The sequence below is a fragment of the Mauremys reevesii genome, linkage group 2, assembly GCF_016161935.1.
Source record: "Mauremys reevesii isolate NIE-2019 linkage group 2, ASM1616193v1, whole genome shotgun sequence".
NCBI classification, from domain to species: Eukaryota; Metazoa; Chordata; order Testudines; family Geoemydidae; genus Mauremys; species Mauremys reevesii.
Genome location: NC_052624.1, coordinates 265,962,801 through 265,977,272, shown reverse-complemented (window position 1 = coordinate 265,977,272; position 14,472 = coordinate 265,962,801). Strand labels below are relative to the sequence as shown.

The following is a 14,472-nucleotide window of genomic DNA, read 5'->3' as shown; positions in this document are numbered from 1 at the left end:
GGGGAGGAGAGAGAGAAAGGAGTAGACAGGGCTATTGTTTTACCTACTCCCCCATCTACATTGGCCAATGGATTTGCCTGGTTGGCTGCATAAAATGGGATTATTTAAAGGGGTGTCACAGACTATGCTCCTCTCTGTGTAACCAGGGAGCTTCAGGATGCTTCCCCAGCTCTGCACTGCCCCAGCACAGGGCTATGCCTTGAGGGCACTGTCTAGCCCTCAATTACTTTAGCATGGTTTTATTCTTCATGTGCCAATATATATTTATGACTGCACACATGCCCCGCGACTTACGCAATCGTTCCATTCTGGAAAGCCTTGTGCAACTCGAATTTTGTGTAAGTCGGAAACATATACCAATACGTTACGCAAAAAATTTCGCAACTTGAAAACCCTATTGCTGGAACTTTTTCCATAAGTGCAAATTTGCATAAATCGGGTCTTGCATAACCCGGGGAGTGTTTGTATCTGAAATTTTTACTCCATGCATCTGAAGAAGTGGGGTTTTTACCCACAAAAGCTTATGCCCAAATAAATCTGTTAGTCTTTAAGGGGCCACCAGACTCCTCATTCTTTTTGTGGATACAGACTAACACGGCTACCACTCTGATACTTAGAAAATGGGCAGTTTGCTACAATGGGAGCATTAGGGCGAAACACCCAGTGCTACCATCTTCTCCCGCACTCAGTCCCAAATCTCAGCAGATAGATTATAAGGACTTCCCCCGATTCCTTAAAATGAAAATATTGTCCCCTCAGAAACTCCTGATACCCGTTTTCCCCTCCCTCAAGATGAAAGTGCATGACAGTGCATACCTAGTGCTAGGCATTTCAAACTGTTTACAGGCTTCTAGAATTCCCAGGCACTTCAGGACAGGGCCTTCTGGCTGTTTCCAAATGGACAGCCAGGACTTTTATAAGTGTACCTTGGTTTCAGAGTCTATTTGTTATATGTAAACACTTGCCAGAAAAACACCCCCTGGGCATGCTCAGTAATGTTCAGCTCCTTGCAAAAGGCAAGGGGAAAGTCACATGTGATAACAGTGAGTCCATATGTGACTATTCTTAGCCCTGGAATGTATACAATGCCTCATTGCCTGGTGGTTCTTTCACAAAGCTCCAGAAAGCAGCGAAAGTGCCTTCAGAATAAACAAATCCAGAAATGACCCTCTATGAATCACTTACCAACAGAAAGAAACATCTTGAGGGTATATAGTTTTTGCTCATGTACTAGCTATGGAAAATCTCAGCAGAGACTAAAGGACACCAAGTGAGTGAATGCAGTGAAGGACAACATAAGGTAAACATTTCTACCATGTGATTTCACGGCAGATTGAACAGTCAGATTGTCATGAAGATAGATAGCCATCTTATTATTCTGCCTGGTACATTGGTTAGTCGTGTGTCTGATTAATATAAAAACAACAACTAAGCAGAGTTAATAAATAACCATTTTAATGCAGATTCCCAGTCTCTAGAGTTTAGTTTGTCCTGTTGCAGAGAGTTTAGCTCTGCCAGATTTACATTCTTCAGTAATGACTAACTCTAAGGGAAAGAGACATAAGTTACTAAATTGCGACTACTTTAAAAATAGCGAAGAAAAGGCTAAGCACATTTATTAGACATGTTTAAAATGAACATACAATTTGCTCAGGGCTTTTCCCTTTAGCCCCAAGTCAGCAAGATAATGTCAGTGCTTATGCTGTGTGTCAGGCTCATAGAAGATGCCGACCTCACATCTGATACCTTTAAAAAACAAACAAACAGATGCTGAATGACCTCGTGGCTTGTGTACTCCCTTCCCACTGCACTTAACCAGTGTTCTTATTTCTGTGCGCAAACAGAGAGAGAATATTTAGAGTAACCATCAAAGTTCTGATGCCTGTCCCCTTTCGAGCTGGGCATTTAAATAAAAGCTGCTAAGAATTTGTCTTCCCTGCCAAGCCCAATATTCCTCTCTCTCACATTTTGCCATGGAGGAAGAATCTGCAAAGGACCTTCTCTTCAAAGACCAGGACTTCTCCTCCGAACTATTGAGGCAGCTCAATGTTTTAAGGCAAAACGGGATGTTGACTGATGTTACTCTCTGCACTAGCGAGTTTGAAATCCCTTGCCACAGGAATGTGCTGGCTGCAAGCAGTCCTTACTTCAAGGCAATGTTCTGTAACAACTTTAAAGAGAGTTGCCAGGCAAAAGTCGACTTGAAAGGCATTGACTCCAATATTTTGTATCAGATTGTCCTTTATGTTTACACAGGAGAGATTCTTATAACACCCGAGAACGTCTTGTACCTAATGGAGGCCACTTCCATGTTACAGTACATTAAATTGTTCCAGGCCTGCTCCTTGTACCTCCAGGACCAGCTGACTCCTGAGAATTGCCTGAGCATGATAAGACTCTCTGAAATCTTGAACTGCCAGAATCTCAGTAAGAAAGCCAAGGAGATGGCTCTGAAATACTTTCCTGAAGTAGCCTCTTCTGAAGACCTGAAGGAGCTTTGTGCACTGGAGTTGATCAATTACCTTGGGGATGATGAGCTCTGTGGTGAGGAGGAACAAGTGTTTGAGACACTCATGGTCTGGATCCGGCACGATCTCCAGGCGCGACAGGGCTATATCCAAGATTTGTTCAAGAAGGTCCGGCTTCAATACGTCCACCCAACCTTCCTTTTCCACTTCATTGCCAATGACTCCCTCATTCAGTCTTCACCCGCTTGTAGAAGCATCCTGGAATCAGCCAGGAGACAGATGTTTTCATTATACAGCACCAGCGCTCCTGACATTAAACCCATGTGGCATGTTCCCCGCAGATATTCGTACCAAGAGTTCCTCATAATCATTGGTGGCAGGAAGGACAACCAGACAACAACCAGGGACGTCCTGCTATATGACGAGAAGACCAACCAGTGGCTGAGCCTCGCCAAGCATCCTATGCGCCTTTACAAAGCCTCTGCAGTGAGCTTGCATAGCAATATCTATGTGCTAGGAGGGATGCCTGTTAGCTGTGAGAAAAGTCCAGTCAGTGATAATGTTTATATTTTCTCCCTCAAGCTAAATCAGTGGAGGTTAGTTGAACCCATGCTGGTTCCACGCTATTCTCACAGGAGCATAGCCTATAAGAACTACATTTTCTCAATTGGAGGAATTGGAGAGAACCAGGAAATTCTGAATTCCATGGAGAGGTACGACAGCATTTATAACGTCTGGGAGAACATGGCAAACATGCCTGTTGCTGTCCTTCACCCTGCTGTTGCAGCTAAAGACCAAAGAATTTATCTCTTTGGAGGGGAAGACATTATGCAAAACCCTGTCCGTCTAATACAGGTAATTGTCACTCCTGCTCATCTTATGTGCATTTCCTCCAGGGTATTCAGTACTGACACCCAAGCCCAGCTGGTGAAATCAAAGCCCAATATAGAACTGAATTTGCAATGAGTCTTATGCAGTAGAAGGCAAGATACACATGCTAAGTTGGAAATGCTCATTCAGGGAAGTCCAGGATGTAGGAAATTATGTTTAAATACTTTTATATTTCCACAAGAAGCCTTTATTATTGTTAAGGCCCAAACCCTGGGGCCATTCTGAGGTTTTACTCAGTTCTCTCTCAAGCAGATTCCCATTGGTTTCAATGAGAGTTTCTCTGATTGAGTAAAACTGAGTAAAGATCTCAGGGTCGGCTCTATGTGATTTTAGGGCTTGTGAAAGGTGTAATATTGACAGTCATGCAAACTGATGCCCACTCAGGCCCTGTCTCCAGGAACTTAACCACATGGCTAACTTTATATGTGAGTATTCCCATTGAAGGCAGTGCTCACTATTAGGCGGGTGCTTAAGTTCCTGGCTGAATCTGGGTCTCAGTCTTTTGTCTCTCCTCAGACAGTATCAGCAAAGACACCAGTTGTGATGGCGGTTACTGTGATATGGATTCTAGATAGGACTAGAACTGCCATTTCATCTCACACAAGCCAATGGTTCCCAATGGCCATGCACTCCCTACTGAGGGTTTGTAGGTTTCCAGTTGGTCACTTGACACTGGCTCTCCACCTCCCTGCCAGATGTAAAACTGTTTCAAAAGGAGGCAAAAATACATTAAATGCTTTCATATTTAATGTGTTAGTCGTGTGTTAATATTGCTTTTCCTGGCAAGGGTAACCGACTGGTCAGTGTTTTTTTGTGTCCCCCGATGTGACCAGTCCACAGAGGTTATGAGTCTGTTACAGCTCTCAGAGAGAGACTAGCTGTTTAGCTCAAGCTGTAAAGACTTATGCTTTTAATTCTGCAGGTCCCTGGTTCAACCCATAGTGTCAATGAAGGTGGTAGAGGTTGCCTAGTGAGGGCTTGTCCAAGGTTTAAACCATCGTGGACCTCAGATGCTCAGAGGATGAGATTCCTCTACTGAGAGGAAGCATGTATCCCAGGCTATGTGTCCCTCTCAGATCCTTTGTGGGTCAGGCACAGAGTCTGTTACAGCTCTAAGCTACAGATCCTGTTTTTTTAAACGCTGGAAGTCCCTGGTTCAATCGCTGTTGACCAAGATGGCAGCATCACATAATCAACTCTGTACTTCCCACAGGGATGTAAGTCAGTTATCAGTGGAAGTTGGGAGCAGAGATGCAGGTGGGGAGATGTCCTCGAGACAATCACTTAGTAGATGTGGTTGACACGTTTGACACTCCAAACTAACAACAAGAGCCACATTTGAACTATTGACATGGAGATGAATGAGTCATGTTGGATGAAGGTTCACTTACTCAGCAGATGGGTCTAACAAATATTTATTAAGGCAAAACTCAGCGAATAGTGATCAATTACTCACAAGTGGGAAACTTATCTGAATGATCTCATCACAGTCGCCTCCAACACTGGACAACACAACTTCAACCTCCCTTTGTTAAACAAATGTATTTATAACTTTTTGTTATATTTTCTTATACATATGTATTAGTTTCTCATTTTCATGTTAACTCTCCTCCCCTATCAGTACAGATTCAAACTGTTAGTTCAAACCAGTTTGTTCTAGTTTTTTAGTTACTTTAGTTTTTCTTGTTTTTACCAGCATGAATACTCTGTGGTTTCTTATACATACACAGTTCTACTTATGCTGTTATGTGTTATTAGAACAGACTCTTAAAATCCACAGCAGGCTTCTCTCAGGCCTAAATGAGCCTTCGCTCCCAACAGGTCAAGGTTTCATTATCAATTCTCTGTGCTAACCTGGCCCACACCAATCAGCAACATGAATACAATGGCTGGGTCAATTGGATGGCTGTCATCAGAACTATGTAAAATTAGGACTCATTTTTTTTCCCCAGAGGGGACAGATTATCAAATAATTTGTGGGTAAATTTTCTCCATTTTTCAACAACCCAATGCAATAGATAGTTTTCGCACATGTTAATGAACCAACAAACAAGCAAGTAGCTATTTCTGTAGGTGTGATTGTCTGCTGAAATGCTGCATACTTTACAATGTGTATCTTTATGTACTTTTCAGGTTTACCACATATCCAGGAACATGTGGTTTAGAATGGAGACCAGAATGGTGAAGAATGTTTGTGCACCAGCAGTGGTGATTGGAGACCGGATTATCATTGTTGGAGGTAAGCAGTCTAGGTCATTCATGTTAGCTGCATAAGACTAACTCCCACGGAATTTGACATACTTACTTATCAACAGTTTCTTTACATCTTTAATACATTCTGAGGCAACTAACTTGCTGAGGCAATTTCTTTTATGTGAAGGGATAGTAAAATAAGGCAATGTTGTCACGTACCTTTGCAGCCCACACAGGATGAAAGGGGACAAACAGTACCCCCTACTTCCCATGTGCAGGCTACTACACCATTGGTCACAGCAGGCTTGCGGGCTGCCACCATCTCCCCTCCCAGATGGGAGGTCAGCAGGCAGAGAGAGGTAGCTAATGACCAGAGCCTGAATGCTAACCCCCCACCCAAAAGAGAAAGCCAGCCTGTGGGGGGAGTAATCTACATCTGGTAAAGGACTAATGCAGATTAATTATCTTCTAGAGTAAGGAAGGAACTAGCACAGGAACTGGATATGAGAGCATCACAGTTCCTTCCCAGTTTTGGTCCTGAGGTGATGCAGCTGTGTGCTACTTCTCAGGGGGAAGTGACGATTTAGCTCCATGGTGTTTTTCAGAAACAAACTGATTTTGCCACACTTGCTTTTGTTGAGTAGCAGCACTGAACTACACTCCATGGGTTTCAGTGGGACTGCTTGTGGAGCAGCATGCTACTCATGTGTACAGTAAGGGCTTGTCTACATGGGAACAGCCAAGAAAATCCGATTTAACTAACTGTGTGAATTTAAAGTGGTTTAGTTAAACTGCATTAAAACGCTGCATGAACGCCCTCATTGAGAAATAAAGTGGCCTTGATTCAGTTTAGCTTAATTCACTGTAAACTAAACCAAATTAAGGCCAGTTTAATTCTGAATGAGGGTACTCATGGGTTTTAATGCATATTAATTAATTCACTTTAAATTAACACATTTAGTTAATTCAGATTAACATTCCAGGATTTCCCCTGTAGGCAAGCTCTATGACTATTTTACCAGTCGAGGAATACCAGTACACTAGTGCTCCTACTATGGCACAGCTATACTAGCAAAGTTGCACTCTGTACCAATAAAGTAAAACCAGCTGCCATGAGCGAAATAAGGTATAGCTGTACAAATGCAGTTTTGCCAGTATAAGTGCATCTATTCTAAGAGCTTCTGCCAGTTCAGCTACACCAGTCACAAATCACACCCCTCACCCACACAGAGAAGATTAAGGGGTGACTTTATCACAGTTTATAAGTACCTACCTGGGGAACAAATATTTGATAATAGGCTCTTCAGTTTGGCAGAGAAACATATAACACAATCCAACAAATGGAAGTTGAAGATCGACCAGTTCAGATGGGGAATAAGGTGCACAGTGAGAGTAATTAATCATTGGAACAATATACCAATGATGGAGAATCCATCATTGACCATTTTAAAATCAAGATTGGATGCTTTTCTAAAAGGTCTACTCTAGGAATTATTTTGGGGACATTCTAGGGCCTGTGTTATATAGCTCAGACTAGATGAACACACTTGGTCCTTTCTGACCTTGGAATCTATGAATAGCTATGCCAGCAGAAGTTTGTAGGGTAAGCATGGCCTAACTGACTTACCCAAGATCAAACAGGAAGTTTGGCATGGAGCAGGAATTTGAACCAAGGACTCCCAAGTCCCATATTAGCACCCTAACCACTAGACCAGCCTTCCCTTCCTTGAAGCTATTGGACTATTCACAGAGAAAGCTACTACTCAAAGAAATCATAGAATATCAAGGTTGGAAGGGACCTCAGGAGGTCATCTAGTCCAACCTGCTGCTTAAAACAGGACCAATCCCCAGACAGATTTTTTACCCCAGTTCCCTAAATGGCCCCCTCAAGGATTGAACTCACAACCCTGGGTTTAGCAGGCCAATGCTCAAACCACTGAGATATCCCTCCCCCCAGACTCCTGAGCCTGACTAAACCCTTCAGGATTAGGTCCCAAGGATAGCAGGGGAAGCAAAGTATTCTGATATCAGACCACAGCAAAGAAGTAGGTAAAAAGGATTTTCAACTCTTACCTTCAAATGTATTTATCTGATGCGCTTGCATGGACCGACTGGTTTCTGCTGATGAGCTTAAGGCCCAAACTGTGTTTAAAAATTATTTATTTAACAAAAACCACAAAAATCCAAGTTGATATTAAACATATTCCATTCTCCTTTAAAGCAGAGAGATTTACGGCAGATAAATTGTCATTTACCAGCAATTACGCCAAATGATTGGCCAAATTTTTCTGGTTTAGCAACAGCTGAAATTACAAAACAAAATACTGTTTTTCTTTTAAAAACAGCATTCACCACATTTCAAGGTTTCCTTGCAAAACAACTCAGAATGAAAGAACGGAGAACATGCTGGCTGAACAATAAGAGTTTTGGGGCTTGTCTACATGGCATGTTAGTCCTCACTACAGGGATATAAATTTTAGTGCAAACTTGTGTGTTGTGCACTAATTGGCCTGTGCAGAACCTGCTGGCATGCACTAAAAATCCCCTGCTGCATGGTACTATAGTGCTGTTTGAAACAGTATTTCATTAACATGCACTAGAGAACTTTTCATATGTGCCAGCAAGGCCCACACAGCCCTGCTGGTGTGCAACATGCTAGGGCACACTAGAATTTACAGCTCTCTAACATAGACTAGTGCACCTCATGGACAAGCCCCATTTTTAGTTAGAAGCCTACATTTTTCCCTTGCTCACCACTTCTAACTTCTATTTGCAATATCTACTAGTGGGCCCTGGATCAGGCTTTGAGACAGAATTAGGGTTAGGCTTCAGGTTCTGATCCGATGGGACGAGGGGCACCCAGCAAGCGCGTGCCTGGGGCAGCAAGCCGGGGTGGAGCAGGCTGCCAGTGATTGTGAGGGTGGCAGTCAGGCAGCCTTCGGTAGTGTTTCTGCGGGAGGTCTGCCAGTCCCGCGGCTTCGGCAGCAATTCGGCAGTGAGTATGCCGAAGGCGCGGGACCGGCAGATCACCCGCAGAACCGCCACCGAATCTGCATGACTGTGGACCTCCCGCAGAAACGCCGCCGAAGGCTGCCTGACTTGGGGCAGCAAAAAACATAGAGCCGCCCCTGGATAGGGCCAAAAGCTTATGAGACCAGCTCCAGATATCTGGAAACTTGAGATAAGCTGCTCTCACAAAACCTGCCCACATTGAGCTGGAACTGGAAAACAGATTTCTTGCGGTGCTAGATCCAGTGATGAGCTGCCAAAATCTTAACAACTGGTTCCCTATAAAAAGTTCTGATTTAAGGGGGGAGGAAGCGGGGGAGGGGCCAGGGCAGGGGGAGACATACTCGTGGGGCCGGGGGCCCCTACAGGGCCTGGGGAAAATTGCCTCCCCCCCAGCGGCCCTGGAGCTTGCAGCCCCCCGCTTACCTTGCCTGCAGCTCAAAGCAGCAGGACAACTCAGGAGCTCAACTGAGCTGCCCAGCTGGTGCCGGTGGCTGGTCACGCTGCAGCTGGAGGGACACGGGGGAAGGGCCGGGGGAACCTCAGCCTCCCCAGCTGGGAATCCTGGGAACAACAGGATGGTCCGGCCTGCGCACCGGAGTTCTTTGCTCACCCCCTGGCCCTTTAACAACCGGTTCTCCACGGAGGTCTAATTTTAGCAACCGGTTCTTGGGAACTGGTGGGAACCGGCTCCAGCTCACCACTGGCTAGATCCGACCCAAAACCGAAGCTGCTACAGGTGTGGTCAGATCGAGGGATCTGAACTGGAAAACAATCCCCACACCACCCCTCAAAATTCCAAAGTTCTCATACCTGAGCTGCTGTTTTGGGACTCTCTCTAAATTTTGTGTAACGCTAAAGGCAATTAGACAAAGCTGTCAGATAAAGATTGTAGGACTTTTCATCACTTCAGAAGAGAAACAATAAGGAGAGATTCCATGTGAACATGCACCTTTGGGGCCAAATTCTACCCCTTGAGATGCCGACATAGATGGCTTGCATTGATTGAGCTTAAGTTCTGACTTAAATTAAGGGGATCCCTTTCACACATGAAACAGAGAACAGAACTAGGCCCTTAAAGGGAATTCGCAATACTTGACTCAATAGCCAGTCCTTGAATGTTCCCAGGCATGAGGAAGCCTGAGATAATGATGCTCAAATGCCAGTAGAGGACTGTAAATAGAGGTCACAATGGGTAAGCCAGGGAGAAAACTGGGAAGAGGAATAAATTTCAGTGCTCTATCATGTGATGCTGCACGTGCAGTATTTAGCTTCTTTTATAATTCAGGCCAAGGATTTTTTTTTTCTTTCCAAAGCCTGCTGCATGTTAGTGATAAACTAATTACTGTCCATGAGAAAAAAAACAAACACAACCTCTCATCCTCTCTGATTGAAAGGGACTGGGAAGCTGTAGGCCCCCTCGGAACTCATCTACCCACATTCTGGAAACCATACTGACAAGGAGTTCCAGAGATATTGGCCAGCAGGCAGATCCCCCAACAGTACAGCTCTAAGGGAACTGTATCGCCAGAAAGGTGGACACAGGCTGGAGAGGGAGCATCTCTGGCAGAACAGATGCCTGGGCTCCAGCAGATCCCCTGAGATCCATACAGGCTAAAGGGACCCACAAATTTAGGGAGCTGGCCAGCTTGTTCTGGTGCCTCTTCTGGGGAGGAAAACCTCTCCTCCTCCTCACTCGAGGGAATGATCTGGTGGAAAGTCCACAAGTGAAAAGTTATGGTGTTTCCACTCCTGTATGAATGAATAATTAATACAGGGCACAGTAGAACAGTGATACATGGCCTTATTTTGCCATTGATGCCAATGGGAGTTGTCTGTAGATTTCTGAGACCAGCACTGGGGCCAAAGTTCATATATTCAGCTAGCAGAAATACACTGGGGTTTGCAAAACAGAGTCAGAAAACTGGAAGCACAAACTGTGCTTGACAGAGCTACAGTCTGATCTGGTACAGCTAATCCTACATTCTATCTGCATATATCAGGGGTTTTATAGCATTCCCAAGTGCTCAGATACTATGGTGAAAGGAGAACTTGGATAGCTGGACATACATCACGACTGTGATATATTAGCACTTCCCAGGTAAATTAGATGTGCCTAGCGAGGCCCATAGTCCTGCAAAATTAACAAACCGTATAATTACAAGACTGAAAAGGGTCTGAAGACTAGCAGAAAATATGTTGTTATCCCTTCTGTTGGATTTAGACTTTAACTACCATTCACCTCTTCCATTCCCTGATTTGTGTCTAGGGTACACCCGGAGAATAATCGCCTACGATACTCAGGCCAACAAGTTTGTTAAGTGTGCAGACATGAAGGACAGACGGATGCATCACGGAGCTGCTGTGATAAAAAACAAGCTATATGTTACCGGAGGGCGCTGTCTGACTGCAGACAATACAATCCAAGACTCTGATTCATTGGACTGCTATGATCCTGAGACTGACACATGGACTTCGAAGGGGAAACTCCCACACAAACTCTTTGACCACGGATGCCTTGCTCTTCAGTGCGTTCCCTATTCCAACCTCCTGTAAAGGAATCTTGTGTTACTCTGGCCCAAAGGGCCCAAATTGCTGGGTACGGTGCATATGGAAAGTACTAGCAACTGTCCCAATCATCTGCCAGTGAAGCAACCAAGGGAGGCAGTCATCTCCAGGGTGCTGTGTGCAAAAGGCCATGAATTCTCAGATCTATATGTACATACTGCAGCAAAATGGGATGTAATTTGCTGCAAAATCCCAGAGTACATACAACAGCCCCACCCTGAGATCCCTCCTCAGATTTTACTCAAGCAATTGGAGTAAAAACTGGACAAGAGCCTCAGGATTTCACCAAGGGCCTGACTCAAAGACCACTGAAGTCAATGACAGTCTCTCCATAGACTTTAACAATGAGCGTTGGATCAGGCCCCAGCTGCTGACTACTTAGCACGGATTGTCTCTAATCCTGCTGTTTATAACAGCAAATGTTTAGCATTTGAGTCATTTTATGGTAAGGGAAAAATTTCTGACAAAAAAAATCCCCAAAACTTTCTGTGTATCTCTCTCAAATGAGAAAGGAGATAAAGTTTCCTCTTAAACTTCCTTCTGTTTTGGTCACTGCAAATTTAAAGCTATGTATCACTGCATGGACAGTTTGTGTTATTAAGAGATTTTACTTTGATCTTAAAGGCCTTTGTAGGTTAAGCCTGTATTTTTTCATTGTAGCCATTAATCAGACAATATAATCAGTTCCAAGGGCAGTGTTTTTCTTGTGTAGTAATGTGCTTATAAAAATAATGCATTTCCTGCTCCTTTTTGATTAAACACACCTGACAAATCAGGAAAGATATCAATGCATAAACTCCAAGTTCATCTTTTTGTCATCCACTTTTTTTCAAACTGCAATGAGTTCAGTGGAAGGGGACTTCTTCATTTAAGAACTAAACAATGTCTTTTTTTTTTTTAGAATAAATATGAATGGCACAGAGCAAACTCTAACTTAGCAATAGCATTGTTCCTTATCACCTTTCTAGAATCAAAAGACTTTTTTATACACCAAAAACTTGAGAGCTCATAAGCAAAAGTTGCATAGCTCTAGCCTCAGCTGGTATAAATCAGCATCGCTCCATTGACTTTAGGAGAGCTATGCCAAGTTGTGCCAGCTGAGGATCTGACACAACTTGATTAGTGGAGTATTTGTAATGTATTCATCAGCTATTTTTCATTAGCAAATGAAAGGTACAAATGAAGTACAATTTATAATGAGAAATATTGGTTCAGATTCTGTGTAACACTGTATATATCCACTGAAGTCAACAGAAAGACTCAGGATTTACACCAGAGTAACTAAGAGTAGAACTGGCCCATTTTGTTTACTGAAGTTTCCAAAACTGGAGCAAAATGATAGCAAAGAAAACGACTGCTATGTCACACTCTCAAACTCACACGCACAGTTCAGCTGTCACTTGCCTTCACAAGCATCTTTTCTATTCATGCTCCTTTGTCACTGTTGCAAGAAAAGTCTTTTAGAAGGACAAGACACTGGATGTCTCAGGGGATTAATAATGGGCTACTGAGTCTTTTAACCACTTGATCACCAGTTTAAATCCAAAGTAACTCAGCAGAGGCTGGAAATCATTACCATTAGGCTTGGAAATCAGCAGAAACACTCATGGAGCAAGGTGCTTGGGATGAGTGAGGGCAGCAGAATCTGGTCCACAGTGAATTTTGTTTATTTAAAAGTAAGACATTCAACCCTAAGGTAATAGTTTGTGCTACCTTTTAAGCCTCCCTAGTCTGATTGTCATTTAGGCTATGTCCTTCTGTGATTTGGCAAAGTTCCTACCCCATGGTCTTAACACATGACACAGGAGCAGCATCAAAAAACGCATCCCCTTCCTGGGTCTTGCCTAAATTGCCAAATTAAATGACAACACAGTAAGGTTTAGAACTTAACTTTCTTCTGAATTTGGTTTGTTTCTCCTGAACTAGGGTTTCTCCCTGTGGGGCCTTTCTGTTCCTACCCCCGGTCCTTTTCTCTACACTATTTGCAGTCACTTACACATGTGCATAGTGGGTGTGTAATGCTGCCAATGAGAGCTCTCCACTCACACTGGCAATAGGGTTTAACTCACTCGACACAGGTGTCAGTGACTACACAAAGTGCAAGGTTGTAGCTGGACAGTCAGCCCCTCAAACCTTCTTTAATTAAACTCCTAGGCTGGAGTGAGTACGATTCTCCTAGTCCGGTGAGTCAGCAGAAATAGTTCTACATCACCTCCCATGTTACAGGAGATGGGGCTGGGAGTGCTAAGGGGAAAGCATGCTCAGCTATGAGGAGCAGAACATACCATGCAGCTGATATATTACTGCAAGGCGAGACTTAGCAAGAAGATGAGGGTTAAATGCAGTGCATCTACAGTGCCTCAGACAGAAACTTCAGCATTAACCTCTATAATCAATATGGTGGACTAATCACTAATACACACAGGGCTGTAGAGACAAAGTCCCTGGCCCAGAAGACTTATAGCCTAAAATAGATGACTAACACAAGAAGAAGTAAGGTGTCAGAAGGTGCTGGAAGACAATGGGTGACAGGGGATGGATCTCTTGATGATTACCTGTTCTGTTCATTCCCTCCAAAGCACCTCGGATTGGCCACTGCCAGAGACAGGATACTGGGCTGCATAGACATTGGTCTGACCCAGTAGGGCCATTCTTATGTTCTTAAGAAAGAACTAGAAAACAAAGGGATAAGGAAGGAGACTCTGGGGAGAGCTGTATTATTACCATGCACTCATTCAGATAAGGTGTCCCACTGCATTAAATAGGCACTGGCCAGAATAAAAGCTGGGGAAATATATCTGCTTTGTGTTGTTATGACATATATATTTCCCCAAAAACAACATTAAAGAGTACCACAGGCTGACATGCTGCTCTGTTTATGTGTTCCTCTGATAGGGCTCTCAATCATGAGACAGTGTAAGCACCATGGAATGTGGTCCTTGTCAAGAAAATTCTGCCTTTATGGAGAGAAGAGCTGAGTAAACATGACCCAGGAAACAGGCCCAAATGATGAGTGGATAAGTAACTACTGACCTGCAGCTGCATTGTAGGGGAAGTCTGGTGCACTCCTCTGTGATGACATAGGGCCTCTGTGCAGAGGCGTATGTACAATTCCGCTATGAGGGGGGGTGCGATGGATGTGGAGGAGCCACACACAGCACGGTGACCCCATTCTGCATGAGCTGCACAGCAGTATAAAGTGCCCCAGGTTGGCTACTGCTGTTTCATGCACCTTGGGCCAGGTAATAACATGAGAGGACTCCATTTTTCTAAAACTAAACTGGTTCCTCAGTGGGAGAACTATTTTCAGAGGTGCTGCAACTGCCAGGTGCACAGCCAGCTT

General features: G+C 43.9%; 1 protein-coding gene across 2 annotated transcripts; it reads left to right on the top strand.

The window, feature by feature from the left end:
- Positions 1-1,047: 1,047 nt before the first annotated feature.
- On the top strand, positions 1,048-11,901 carry KLHL38 (kelch like family member 38). 2 transcript variants are annotated; one of them, XM_039521243.1, is made up of 4 exons: positions 1,048-1,300; positions 2,257-3,323; positions 5,493-5,598; positions 10,831-11,899. In XM_039521243.1, exons 2-4 carry the CDS (start codon positions 2,295-2,297, stop codon positions 11,115-11,117), a joined length of 1,422 nt encoding a protein of 473 aa, XP_039377177.1. In that variant the 5' UTR covers positions 1,048-1,300; positions 2,257-2,294; the 3' UTR covers positions 11,118-11,899. The 2 variants fall into 2 exon arrangements, with proteins under 2 accessions (XP_039377177.1, XP_039377176.1); XM_039521242.1 differs by lacking the exon at positions 1,048-1,300 and having other exon boundaries at positions 1,974-3,323; positions 10,831-11,901.
- Positions 11,902-14,472: the final 2,571 nt, after the last annotated feature.